Below are 14,353 nucleotides of genomic sequence, written 5' to 3'. Positions count from 1 at the left end.
CTGAAAAAATAAAATAAAAAAATTAAAGCCTAAATTTTTTTCGAATTCATAGGCCGATATTTTTTTCATTCTGAACAAAAGAAAGATAATAAAAGAAGCGAAATTAAACGTTAACAGGGAACTTCTTGAAATAACTGTTGATAGCAGCTGATGAGAAAAATAATGGAAAAACAGAATTTACATAGAAACATGTACGTTAAGTCTAATGTATTAAAATAACATTGTACTTATCGACATGTTCCGATGTATATTCTGGTAACATTCGATTTTTCAATATCGCTATTAAAAAATTCCAGCTGCCAGAATAGAAACACTCTAAAAAAAAAAGAAAGACGAAAAAAAATTAATTTTCAAAAAAATTTCATCAATAAAATTATCGCAGCTGGTTCTAATTCTAGAACTAAAACGTTCAACATTACAACTTGTGGGATTTTTATTACAAAATCTACGATTTTAACCAGTTGAACGATTAAATAATTACCATATGGTAGATGGTAGAATGTGTAATACGCCCCAAATTTTTTTTTCAACGAACGCGTAACATTTCGCGAAGTGATATCGATTTAATTTAAAGCGTTACTCGAAAGCGAATAAATTAAATTAAATTAAATTAAATCGAAAAAGAGAAAAGTAAATTTAAAATAGAAAAATTCTATCGAACCGGCGAATTTTGCGACATCAGCTGATTAAATTTTTGGTTATTCTTTTTTTTTTTTTGGTAGGTAAAGCCATAAAACGAGTTATACTTACCGTAGAGCAGTTTGAAAAGAATAAAAGGTGTGTCTTGATTGATAAATTGAAAAGCAATTCTGAGGAATAAACGTTACTCACTACGCAGCTTTAGTTAACTTATAGTTTTCGGTGCGAAGGGGCCAATAAACCCTTCAGCTCAGATAACGGTCTATGTGTACCTCTTTCTAAAGTTAGGTGAGGAAAACACCCGCACCCAGTGTTACCATTTTAAAGCGCATTGTACGTGTTATGCGTTATTTTTAGAAAACGTTTAATGTTTAATCAGGTAAACAAAAGTACGACCGGAGGTGTCGTAAAAATGGGAACAAGCCGCGTTATGAATACGAGTATAAGATAAAAGGGTTATAATTGTAGAAAGACTCTTCATGCTGGTACCTACTACCTACCTATGGCTCCAACTTCTACATATGTAATTGCTATTTTCATTCCATGTTTTAGTAATTTCAAGGTCAGCGATAAAATGCACGTATATCGGTCTGCAATTACCAAACGCTATACTGGTCAATTTTAAATACTCGTGTTCAAACTCTCAATCAATTTGCCAATGAACTGTGAACGAAAAAATCGATAATGAAAATGCCTACGAGTAAAATGATGTTGGCAGTGCTACACCGACGACGTGACAATTGCATATTCTATATCTTTAAAGGCAGACGAATAACTTGTTGAAAGCTAACGTTGGAATTTCAAGTTGTACCAACTTGGAATTTTGGTCTGGATTCGGTCGTGTGAAAATTAAGTCGATAAAAATGTAGAAGGGAACTGGGAAGTGAAAGCAAGGCGAGAGGGTTGTAGTTTCAATTATATTCGTCGAGTTGGCTTCTTTTTTATTGACAATTAAATTATTATTAAAATACTTATCGGCCAACTTTTACTATACGGTGATGTTCTCAAAAAGAATTTTAATATCGTCTTATTTCTATTTAAACAAATATTAGAAAAGTTTTTTAGAGTAGAAAATTTCATCGTTGAAAAGTTTGACCCACTTCTTATACCGTTATAGGAATAAATAATTTCAGTATGGACCATTCTTTGAGGGAAAAAACGCGTTCGTTTCGAAACAGCTTTATCACTATTGTAATACGAATGCGTATAACGTGGTTATTACACTAGTTACGAACATATGATACCAGCTTCAAGTTCTTGGTCGAATAAATGGTTGTTATTTCACAATATTGAAAAAAAGTCATCTCCAATTGTCCTTAAATAAACAAATAGGGTATAATGAAGTAAATGACCAAACCACACAAATAGTTATTCGTATTTATTTTCTAGGAATGAACAAAATTTATGATAATAAAAGGTTAAACGACCCCAACGACAATATTTGTTTTTCATTTTAAATTAATACTTCTAAAGTACTTTGCAATGTAATAATTAGATGAGAAGCTGTAGAAACAGAACTCATGAGTCATGATTTAATTCAATGTTATTTTACTTATAGGTATTACATTTTCAAGTACTCGTATTACTTTATTCCAGTTCACATTAACCATATTACAATCTTACATTTTTGGAAATAATTCTGATTAGCCTGAGCAAGTACTGTGAAATATTTAGGAAATTGAATTCTCTAATTTTTTATGTGAGAAGCCCACTTTTTAAACGTTGATACCTCAGGTACTAATTTATAATGTGAATTATGTGACTTGCCTGAAATCGTCTAATTTGAGCTTGAAACCTCAAGATTTGTTCTGCTCCTTTTTTCTAGAGTTAGAACTACTGCAATGGACAGAATTTTAAAAACAATATACCTAATGTTGTAAAAAAAAATAGATAAAAAATAAAGCTCTTAATAAATTTTTAAAAAACTATGAAGTTTCAAGCCCATTTGCCAAAAATACCTACGTAAAAAATGTTTAGAATGTATTGAAATTATGTAAAAACACAAAAAAAATCCATTGAAAATCACTGAAAATAGAGTTGGCAAATGCATGACAAAATTTAATGGAAATTAATGGTCAGAAGTAGAAGTAGGTACACGAAAAATTTTGGCATATTTCAGTGAAATTTAGTTTTATTAATTTTTGGTAACTTTTAGTGATTATAATGCTTTTTAAACTTTTTATTACATCGATTTTAACGCATTTTCAACATTTTTTCGTGAATTTTTTTGCAAAAATGTTATTGAATATAAAAGTTAATATCATCACTTTTTTTCGGCAATTTTCAGTGAGTTGCTTTCATCAGTTTTACAGGTAGGTAGACTAGGTACCGTATTTTGAAAGATTTTCGACCTTTTTTCATACATTTTACCGACTTTTCTTTAAAAAAGTAAAGTACCCACTGTATTTGTTGCGATAGTGAGAGTTGGGCCGGGGAGTGACTTTTCTTTGCGTTTTGAGGGTCTGGGATCACGATACGCTCATTTCAATTCGTTCGTGTATAATTTACCAAAAATTAATCGAATAATTCGATTCGTTCGCGAATGATTTATTAACAATTGATTAATTTTGTTCGTCAATTCGTTCACGAATGATTGACTCATTGACAATTGATTAATAGGTTCGTCAATTCGTTTCGTTCGTGAACAATTCACCGAAAATAAATTGAATAAATCGAGTCGTTCGCCAATGATTCATTATTAATGAATCAATTCGTTCGTGAATGATTCGCCAAAAATTGAGTGAATGAATCGATTCGTTCGTGAATGATCCACGAAAAATAATTCAATGAATCGAGTCATTCGCGAATAATTCATCAACAATATTCGTTCGCGAATGATTTACTAACAACTGATAAATTCGTTCGTGAATGATTTACCAAAAATTATTCATATGAATCGATTCGTTCGCCAATGAATCAATGATTCATAATTTATGAATCAATTCGTTCGCGAATAATTCACAAAAAATAATTCAATTCGTTCGTGAATGATTCACCAAAAATTGAGTGAATGAATCGATTCGTTCGCGAACGAGTCACTTATTATACGAATCAATTCGTCCGCGAATGATTCATCAAAAATTGAGTAAATGAAATTTAATGAATGGATTCGTTCGCGAACGAGTCACTATACGAATCTATTCGTTCGCGAATGATTCATCAAAAATTGAGTGAATGAATCGATTCGGTCGCGAACGAGTCACTCATACAAATCAATTCGTTCGCGAATGATTCATCAAAAATTGAGTAAATGAATCGATTCGTTCACGAACGAGTCACTTATACGAATCGATTCGTTCGCGAACAAGTCACTTGTATGAATCGATTCATTCGCGAACGAGTCACTTATACGAATCGATTCGTTCGCGAACGAGTCACCAGTACGAGTTGAACGAATCAATTCGTTCGCGAATGATTCAGTAACTATTGATCAACTCATTCGCGAATGATTCACCGAGAAATCAATCAATTTGTTCAATCGCCAATCGTTCGTAAATGATTCTATTCAATTGTAAACAGATCAATTTCTGTAAAGTGTCTTAAAAAGCGAATCAATTCGTTCATAAAATATTTTTATTCAGAGAAAAGTCGGTCTTCTCACGCTAAATGTGTGAGTCTTTTTATTTTTGCCCAATTTTTCTCACATGTGTTCTTTTTACAAGGATTTTGGCAGATTTTTGAGAATCTGGAATTCTGGATTTTGGCAAATTTATAAATCCTCAAGAATCTGCTAGGGTACCAGATTTTGAAAGTGGATTTTGGATTTTACTTAGGAAAAGGAGACTTGGGGGGGGGGGGGGGGTTCAAAGATTGGTGAAAGTAGGTAGGTACTCTCAGAAATGTTAGAAAAAAAGAGATTTAAAAAAACGTCTATAATCCAGATTCTCGAAAATCTTTCAATCTGTCAAAATCCGTGTAAAAAACACATCTATTCATTTCATCAGTGATGGCCGATGGGAAATTTTTAGTGATTTGAAACTTTTCTGAGTGGTTTTACATAATTTAGTTAGATACATTTTCAACACTTTTACCTATTATGCATTTTGGCAATTGGGTAACTTTCACTTGAATTTTGTACAGTTTGTGGTAATTTTCAATTATTTTTGATGCGTTTTTGACACTTTTTACATCATTTTAACGAGTTCTTATCACGTGAAAGGTTTTTAATAAAATAAAATCTTCTATCCAGAAAAATGTATGATTGAGGATGGAGACAAAAAAGTTGTAAATATTTTGTCATTTTATCTGATTTTTGAAAAAAGAATGCAGACCAGAAAGTATGGATTTGTTAAATATATTTTGATGTTTTTTTTAATTATTAGAGGCATTTCAAAATTCGATTCAGTGCTGTTTTTCGAAGAGCTGCTTCTACGGTACTTTGATGGATGAAAAAAAATCAAATAGGTACACTGAATTATTATGAGGGCCGAGGGAAAAGGGGCTCATTTTTCTGATTTTTCGTCTGCCTCTATCTATAGGTAATTAGGTATTCAAGGTTCAAGTTTACAGTTCCTCCTTTATTATGCAAATTCAATTCATTCAACGTAGAACATTTCAAAGTATACATTTTTACTCTCCAGAAGCCAGAAAAAATTATAACTTTCTATTTATAAAATAAAAATAAATATTGAAGAATTCTTTTCAAAACAAACACATCGCCGCATCGGGTTTTTAACCCACTGAATAAAGGTTCATTGACACCTTGTTATCTATACACGTTTTATTTGTTTACATGATAATAAATACTCGCACATAGATTAGGTACAGGTTTTCTACGGTTCCCGGTTCGTTCAGGTGGTCAAAAAAGTGCAAAACCAAACGTAAAGTTCAAACTTTCGGTAGCTTTCAGTCCGTAATTTCGTACGTTACGTAATAGCGGTAATTTCTCACCCTTTTGAAAACCTACCCTGTTCGATTTTCAAAATGATAAGTGCGCAAGTTAATCTTTTCGCGAATAAAAATGCTCCAGGTTCGGTGGTCTCTCTTATCTCAAACATGGTGGATATACCTAAATGCAGAAATTTCACGATACGAGTATACGTTTTACTTTTATTTATTTAGTAAGCTTGCAAAAATGTTTTAGTTCTGTGATTCGGTACGAATAGAATAATGCGTTATTTCACTAACGACATTTGTAATGGAAATAAACACGAACCTAAACCATGATGAGGTAATCGATATATTTCACTTGTTTATTCCAGCGTGTTTAATCAGACAAGCTAACGTGATAAGTTTTTTTTGTTTTCTTTTTAGACACATTGTTACACCGATCTGTGATAAATCTGTCGAATAAAAAGGCTGAATTTACCTATGGAGAATTCTACGTTTAGTAGTGAGATCAGCAACATGGATAAAATGGAATATCAGTGTAAAGAGAACGGCGAAGTTTATAAAAAGGTGATATTCGAGCCTATACGTATAGGTCCGATATCAACCCTCGATGAAATGGATAACAAAGTGTTGCAATTTCAAAATAAAAAACTCGAGATGGTTAGTGTGCTTGATCTTCGGAGTAAACATAACTCAATCTTCATTCGAGTGTATTCCTCTAATTTGTACTTTGGTTTAGAAAATGGAAGAGTATCAAAGAGTCGAGAATGAATTACAACAACGTATCCAGCAGCTGGAAAAACGACAGAGTCAAGACGAGACTGTTTTGAATATAGTTAATACGTACTGGAATCAATTGAATGACGATGTTGGAGCTATATTGTTAGATGTAGATGATGAATACGATACTGATCAAAGTAAACAATTTATTTATTTGTAGCGATCGAGTTTCGAGTTTGATTTAATAATCGATGGGATTGTTTCAGTTGAAAGCGAAACTGCTTTGAATTTCATCAACGAGATGACAAGTTGGGATGAAACGCAGATTGACGAAAAACTCATGAACAGTGTTCAGATATCTACTTCAGCTATGGCCAAGATTATTCGAGCCTACGATCACATGTTATCGAAAAATTACAAGATACTTTCGTCGTTGAAATTACTAGCTGGAGAAGGTACATAAGAGTGACACCTTTACCTTATTAATACGATACACCTACGACATACTGTAGGTATATTGGCTTATTTTAACAACTATTCTATTTCAACAGATACCTCGATCGATCCAACCAACGATATCGAATACACCGATTCCAAAATCAAACACAAGCTCAACTTCGATAACCACGATAAAAGGCCATCGAAATTGAACAACCACGACTCCGGCTCTTTGGATAAACACGATAGAAAACGAATGAAACTAGAATCGTCCAGCGAAACCAAACAAATCGATCAAACTGATTCGGATATAGTTACCGAGAGTAAAAAAGAAACTACCTCATTTACCAAAACTTTTTCTAATAGGCATTCAACTAGCTCCAATAAAGTTACCTGTGATTCTTATCATAATCATGAATCATACAAAGAAAGAGCTTCAAATCGTAGTGATAATTCAGCCCATAATCACGATCCCGGTATCGTCTGCAATGGTAAATTAAACGACGATATCGCCCATAAGAAAACCAACATCAGTCCCGAAGTCAAAGCCGTTGTTTCGGAAATCGTAGATAAAGTAGCACATCAGTCAAAGGCTCCCGTCAAACAGGTTTTTTTCGGCGACGATGACGAAATTAGAGCTTACGTTAACGAACAAAAGGCTAGAAGAGATAAAGATTCGGTTTTTCGAGACGAACAAGAAGCAGTATGCGATAAAGAATTGAAGAATATTTGCGTCGAAATTACTCACGATAATGTTAGACTGCAGAATATCATCAGCGCTTTTCAGAACCATCAGCAGAAAATTTTAGCCAATGTGATTATAATTTTTCATTTTCATTTTTGAAATAAGCATCTAGCAACATATTCTAATTTTTATTATTATTTTTTTTAATAGGAACAAAAAATCGACGATGATTTAAGCATTAAAATGAAAGAATACGAGGAATGGAAGTCACGTGTCGATGACAAAGAATATGAAAACGAAAAACTGAAATGTAAAAAATTTAAAATCGAACGTCATTTGAGCGAAGCTGCCGAAACACTCGAGAAATTGAAAGTTCGAAAACGAAACCGAACAAAGAGCGATTCTTCTGTTTCGGGTGGTAAAAAAGTACGTTCTTGTGATTTTTTGTTTAGTTTTTAAGAAATCGTTCGTTTCAATTATAATCTTGGTAATTCTTTTTTTTTTTAGAATGAAGAATTCGAAGAAGAACTAGAATTGCAGAAAGAAATAACAAATAATAGAGCAGAAGAACTTGAAAGGTTACGAGTCAAATATCAAAATAGTCTGGATGCAATTGAAGAGCTAGAAAAAAAAGTAACGAATTTTTTAATCATTGAATGAGTTCAGTATACGATCTGAAATGGTAATCATTCTACATCGTTTTACAGTTGAATGATATACCGGACGAAGTTATCGAAGAAACTACCGAATACAAATGCTTGCAATCGCAATTTTCTGTTCTGCATAATGAAACAATTCTAGTAAAGGATCAAATTGAAGAATATCATTCGCATATACAAACGTTGAATGCTACTTTTGTCAATAAAATGGAAATGACTGAGGTATATATGAAGTGCTTCTATGGCTTCTAATTATTATACTGGTTTGATTTTTAAATTGAACTTTATTTTTTGTTTTTTATTTGTTCTGCTTAAAAGTAAATTTCACAGAAGCAATTCTAATTTTTTTTTATTATTTACGTAATCATTTTAGACTGAAGATTTAATGACCCTGAGAAAGCTACAAACCGACCTTCTCCAAGTACAGCAGAAAAACTCGGGTTTACGTGAGCAATACGAACGACTAAAAAATGATTTCGAATTTCATACCACCATCAACGAGCAAACTGGTCCTTTAAATAAAGAAATGAGACATTTATTAATACGACTGCAAAAACATACCAAACATTTGAAGCACGAAGCTCAGCGTTATAAACGAAAATACAAAGAACTGAGTACCGAATTGAATTTGGTAAGCTATGCTAGGTTTGATGAGGTGTTTTTCGTGGCGAATTTCAAATGATATTAGAATTTTATGTTTTTAGCTGAGTAAGCAAAGTTACGCAGATTCCAAATACAAGTTGGAAAACGAAGGCAGTAACAGTTCGGATTTCGATGAAACCGATTTCGGGTTCGATGTCAGTGATGATTTCATAGATGTCCCCGTTAAAGATGACGCTATCGTTGAAGTGAAAAATGAAAAACTGGATTCTGCTTTCGATGATTTACTGGTAGGTTCATTACCTATCCCATCTACAATAATTGGAGAACTTGATCCTTGAAATATTTTAAATTGGTCTGATGATAAATCTGATTATTTTATACGAAGATATTGTTCCAATCTGCCACTGAATGTGTGTGTGTATTTTTTTTTTTTTTTTTGGTAGGATTCTTCATTGAGTTTATACGATAGGCCAATTGTGGCCATAGCTATCAAACAAGAACCAGAAATCTGTTCACCGGAATCACCGCCCCCTGTACCTGGACCTTCGAAAACGTGCTCAAAATCGAAGAAACGTCAACACGATGCATTACAAGAATGCAAAGAAGTTCTGAACAGATCTAAGGAATTACAAGAATTGCTAGAAGTGGAAGAACTGGAAGATGAAAAAATATTCGAAGACGAATATGTTCAAGATTTGAAGAATCAATTGAAGTAAACTCCTAATTTTCGATTATAAAATTAGAAATACCTTGTAACTATTCAAAAGTTGAAACTGACAAACTTTTCGAAAAAATTATTTTTTAGGAAAACAGAAACCGAGCAAAAGGAATTGAAGTTGCTACTCGACATGTACAAAAGCGTTAATCGAGATAAACGAGAAAAACATCAGTTAGCAATAGCAGAAAAGAAACTGAAATCGGATATTGATGAAGCTAAAAATCAAATGAAACGAATTTTGGTACCTACCTACTTGATTTTATACCTACTTTTATTTGTTACGCAGAACAAACACATTCAATAAGTACTTGACTAATAATGATGATTTAAATATAGGAAATTAAACGCGAAAACAGAAAGAAATTAGCCGATGAAGACGCCCTTCGTAAAATTAAATATTTAGAGGAGCAGAATTTTTCGCTCTTGAGACAAATCAACGTTCATAAACAGGTACTTTTAAACTTACCTATTTATTCGAATTGTAACGTGAAATAAATTACGTCGATGATGCGTTACAGGAAGAGGAAGCATTACTCAGCGAAATGGAGGTGACTAATCAGGCATTCGAAGACATGCAGGAGCAAAATTCACGTCTCATTCAACAGCTTCGAGAAAAAGGCAACGCCAACAGCAAGCTGATCGCAGAAAGTATGAAGTCTACTTTATTGTACGATATCACCTGCGACGAAAAAGAGAACCTGCAAGCGCTGGTGAGTTGAATACATTATCATATGCGATTAGATTATTTGGACTTGAAAAAAAGGATTAAAGCTGATTAGGTAAAGGCTCTCTTCTAGTCCAATCAGTTAGGTGATTTTACCCTTTTCTGAAACTATCAACCCGCCCCCCCCCCAAGGAGCACATTTAAAGCACCTTCCGAATGCACATGCCAAATTTCACCTTCCTGGGTCAATTTTGAGAAAAGTTGTGGAGTGTGACACGAGGTATTTCAAGGTCCAAGAGGACCAAGAACAGGAAATAATCTGCTGTCCTCAAAAATTGCTCCAATAGGCTGATTTTTTGGATATGTTGAACAACTTTTGATTTTGTATCCATCAATTATACTTTTGACTTTTCTGGTCTTTTCCACCATTCTATCACCTCCCCCTCCCCCTCCCAAAAAAATTGAAAATTCAAATTATTCGAAAAAGTTGTTTGATTAAAAACTTTCCTAAGAAAGGAGACTTTACATCCATTTTTTCCAACAATTGCCAAGAAGACTTGCCTTTTTTGTTGAAAATAGTGAAAAAAACTCACTTTTTCGCGAAAAATCACCAAAAAACCTAAAGTTCTGCTAAAATTGTCAAGTTTCGTTTTTACTCAAAAATTGCAAAAGATCACAGTTTGAAAGCCTCGCTTTTTTCCAGAAATTGCTAAAAACTTCTGCTTTTGGCCAAAAATTGTCAAAAATTTATGTTCTTTGCTAAAAATGTTCAGTCTTGTTTTTTGCCAAAAATTGAAACAATTCTCGATTTTTACGAAAATTGCCAAAAAATTTTGTTTTTTCCCCAAAAACAATTATCTACCAAAAATTCTCACTTGAAAAAAAAATTACTAATAGGTTAGCTTTTTCATTAATAAAAAATTATTGAAAAGACGATCTTTTGCTAAAATTGTCACAGTCTCATTTTTCGCCAAAAATTTCAAAAAATTATGCTGTTTACCAAAAATTGCTCAAAAATTTCACTTCTTTGCCTTGAATTTTCCTAAAAGTATTTTTTTGTTGCCTTCCTCCTTTTTGCTAAAAATTAGAAAATACCTATTCCAAAAAGTTTTATTTATTTTAAATTATCGAAGTCTCGTTTTTTTGCCAAAAAATGCCAAATGGTTCACTTTTTATTACAAAATTTAAGTCTGGCTACTTTCGTTAAAATTTCGAAAAAGTTCCATTTTTTTGGCCAGTCTTGCCCAAAGAAGCCCCTTTTTTCTTCAAATTGTCAAAATGTTTGCATTTTGATAAAAACTTTTACTTTTTAGCAAAAATTATCAACGATTTTTACTTTTTTTCAAAAATTACCCAAAAGTCTTGATTCTTTGCCAGAAATAGCCAAAAAGTATCAAGTTTTTGCCAATAATTTTTAAAATCCTGTTTTTTGCTGAATCCTCAAAGTTCTCTTTTTGCTAAAAATGAAATAATAATAAAAATTACAAAATTTTCCTTTTTTCAAAAATTTGCAATAATTTTTGCTTTTTAGCAAAACATTGTCAAAAGTGTTTGTTTTTTTTAGCAAAATATTTCAAAGTTCCACTTTTTAAAAAAAATTGATTAGAAGTCTATTTTTTAGCCAGAAATTGTCAGAAACCCCTTTTCTTTGGCTAAAACTGTCAAAAAAAATTATGCATTTTTACCAACATGTTTTGAAGGAAATAGTTACAATTTTTGCTTCATTTTGTAAAAATGTTCTTTGTTTTTTCTTGTAATTCTTTATGAATTAAAAAATATTTTGTTACTTTTTTCTACTTTTTAAAGGTTTTTTGGGTATTAAAGTTACTCTTTTTTGTTGAAAAAAATTGAGTAAGTACGAGCTCTGCTTACCAAATTATCAACTGAAAATTGAATGGATTTTTAAGAAGAAGATAGGTACCCACTTGAATAATACCTATCACATCAAAATAATTCATTAATTTGAATTAAATTATTTTATTATTTTTAAGTAAAAAAACAAAGTATGTAGTAGACAATAATGATAAAGCTCAATAATTTAACAATTAAATCAATGAATAATGATTATAAAATTGAAATAAAGTAATATTTAATTGATTTAAAATTGAATTCACTCATAAATTAAATAGGATAGATAATAAAATTAATTTTGAAATTAAATTAGAAAGTAATTAGAATTGAAATAAAATCCTGAAAATATTCCACAGATTACTGCAACTTCAAAACAGTTGGATTCTGTAACGACGGTAATGAAAGAACTAGAAGAAAAAGAACTAGTCTATCAAACAGCCATCAACAACGTCGAGAAAGAAATTAATTTAAGGCAACAGGCTTTAGATTTGCATAGAAAAAAAGCTTTCGAATACGCTCAACGTTCTTCCGAAATGAAAATTGCTCTAGGTAACTTTTCTAATCATCGATAATAAAATTCAAACCAGTGGTGCATTCCCTAATTTCATAATTTACTATTCCTTTTTGCTAGAAAAATACTTGAACGAGGTCAAAGAATCGCGACAACAAATCTCAGAAAAATCGAGCGCTTGCGATGCTGAAACATTCAAACACAATCGATTGCACGTTAGTACCTCAACCTATTTTTTTTTTTTAGTAGATACGATTTCGGTCCATCTTATCAAGATTTTTTTCAATTTACAGGAAGAATTGAGTTCACTGCGTCGTAAATTAGAAAGAATTCGAAAAAACGAAGCTCCCGAAACACCCGATGTCGTGTTAGTCGAACAGGTTCGCGAGTACAAGGAAATGCTGACTTGTCAATCGTGCAAAGTACGCAGAAAAGACGCCGTGTTGACTAAATGTTTCCACGTATTTTGCTGGGAATGTCTACGGACACGATACGAAACCAGACAACGTAAATGCCCCAAGTGTAATGCAACTTTCGGAGCGAACGATTATCATCGTTTGTTTTTCGCCAATTAATCGTGATCTTGAATACGAAAATATGAAAAGAAAACCGCGTCATTGAAAACGGCGACGGAAGCCGAGTTGCTATAATTTTTAGGTTACCACATTAGCTTCCACTTTTTCCCTCTTATTAAAAATATTTTAAACATGATAGTTGTACGCTATACATATTATTTATATATGTATTTGTTACACGTATTTTTTCCATTCCTTCCATTAAGATGACTGAGAAAAATTTTTCGTTTTTATTGGAGTACGAAGTACAAATTATTCTAGTCACTTTATTTTATTTTATAATTTCAAATTACTAGATTTCAAACTAATTATAGGTTATGATTAAGTAGGTATAATTGAGAAGGAAACGAAAATAGGTACGTCGAGCACAAATTTTATGTATGTATTTGTAGATGTTAATAATTTTCAGTAAGTATCTTCCCTTTTTTCGCCCCAGGAGAAAGTTTCATACTTGTCTAGGGCTACATTGAAAAAAATGTATCGATGATTTTTTTCTAAAAATAAGTTTTCCAATGCGAATTGATGATGTAAAGCAATGATTCGATTTTTAATTTTTGAAAACTTTTTGGTGTTTGATTTTTATTATGATTTTTGTATGATTTTTGTCTTTTTAATTTTACCATTTTTTTCAAGTATTTTTTACCCGTTTTGGAAATTCGGTTTTTGTTATTTTTCAGTTTTTTCCCTCTTTTTCTCATGTTTTAAAGATTTGTTTTTGCGAATAAATTCTTTGGACTTATTGCAGTTTGTTTTATTTTCGTTGTTGCAATATTATATATTCAAAGATTCCAGCCCTTTCTTGGTTTAATTTACGAAATAATGCTTATTTAATTCGTGTTTGGAAGGTTCAAAACATACCTAATTTTACGAATTTCAAGCTCATGTTCAAATTTTTCCTCTCTTTTCCTCGAAGAATGACCTCAGATACGAATTCAGCGCCATCGAAAACCTCCCTAAATTAAATCTGGGATTTTACCTCGTATTTTATTCGGCTCAACTTTTAAAATAATCGAATAATAATTATAATTAGTAAAATCTTCCTAGCGCTTTTTTACGTAAAGTCTTGAAGATGTGCGAACGTTCAACGAAGCCAGATCACACAGATCACCGATACCGGCTCGAACAAAATGGTCCCGAGAATGCGTTATGTTATTAGGAGAATATGAAATATTAGCAGGTCTTTGAATCTCTTTGGGAAATTTTCTCCATGGTTCATTGGTTCGCCTTAACACGGACTAGATACGCAACTCATTCGATATGTCAAAATGATTGAAACAGCGTCAATTTGGCCCGAAAAGCCGGTTATTCTATTAGGAGAATATGAGATCTTAACAGGTCTTTCAACTCCGAAATATTAGACTGAGTTGGTAGTTTACCAATATACCAGAAGATGACGCTAAGCTCACGTTTGTGAAATTAAATTTCGGAATGAAACAATTGATGGTTTGTTAATATTTCGT

General features: G+C 32.1%; 1 protein-coding gene across 1 annotated transcript; it reads left to right on the top strand.

Annotated features, from left to right (window-relative positions):
• The first annotated feature begins 5,394 nt into the window (after positions 1–5,394).
• On the top strand, positions 5,395–13,633 carry LOC135842545 (E3 ubiquitin-protein ligase Bre1-like). The gene is made up of 17 exons (XM_065360052.1): positions 5,395–5,809; positions 5,893–6,129; positions 6,209–6,386; positions 6,456–6,644; positions 6,741–7,441; positions 7,523–7,738; positions 7,820–7,945; positions 8,020–8,193; positions 8,345–8,602; positions 8,676–8,861; positions 9,018–9,286; positions 9,380–9,533; positions 9,629–9,742; positions 9,811–10,002; positions 12,164–12,356; positions 12,439–12,533; positions 12,612–13,633. Exons 2-17 carry the CDS (start codon positions 5,950–5,952, stop codon positions 12,891–12,893), a joined length of 3,507 nt encoding a protein of 1,168 aa, XP_065216124.1. The 5' UTR covers positions 5,395–5,809; positions 5,893–5,949; the 3' UTR covers positions 12,894–13,633.
• The last annotated feature ends 720 nt before the right edge of the window (positions 13,634–14,353 follow it).

The sequence above is a fragment of the Planococcus citri genome, chromosome 4 (assembly GCF_950023065.1).
Source record: "Planococcus citri chromosome 4, ihPlaCitr1.1, whole genome shotgun sequence".
In the NCBI taxonomy this organism is placed as follows: Eukaryota; Metazoa; Arthropoda; class Insecta; order Hemiptera; family Pseudococcidae; genus Planococcus; species Planococcus citri.
The sequence above is the reverse complement of the archived record's forward strand: the minus strand, read 5'-3'. Positions and strand labels throughout refer to the sequence as shown.

What these genes read in the sequence shown, in the direction of transcription:
- LOC135842545 (XM_065360052.1), top strand. Translation starts at nt 5,950, where the DNA reads ATGGAGAATTCTACGTTTAGTAGTGAGATCAGCAACATGGATAAAATG. An exon ending in GAAATTACTAGCTGGAGAAG is followed by an intron (nt 6,645 to 6,740) that starts GTACATAAGAGT and finishes CTATTTCAACAG; the next exon opens with ATACCTCGATCGATCCAACC. An exon ending in AAATCAACGTTCATAAACAG is followed by an intron (nt 9,743 to 9,810) that starts GTACTTTTAAAC and finishes GATGCGTTACAG; the next exon opens with GAAGAGGAAGCATTACTCAG.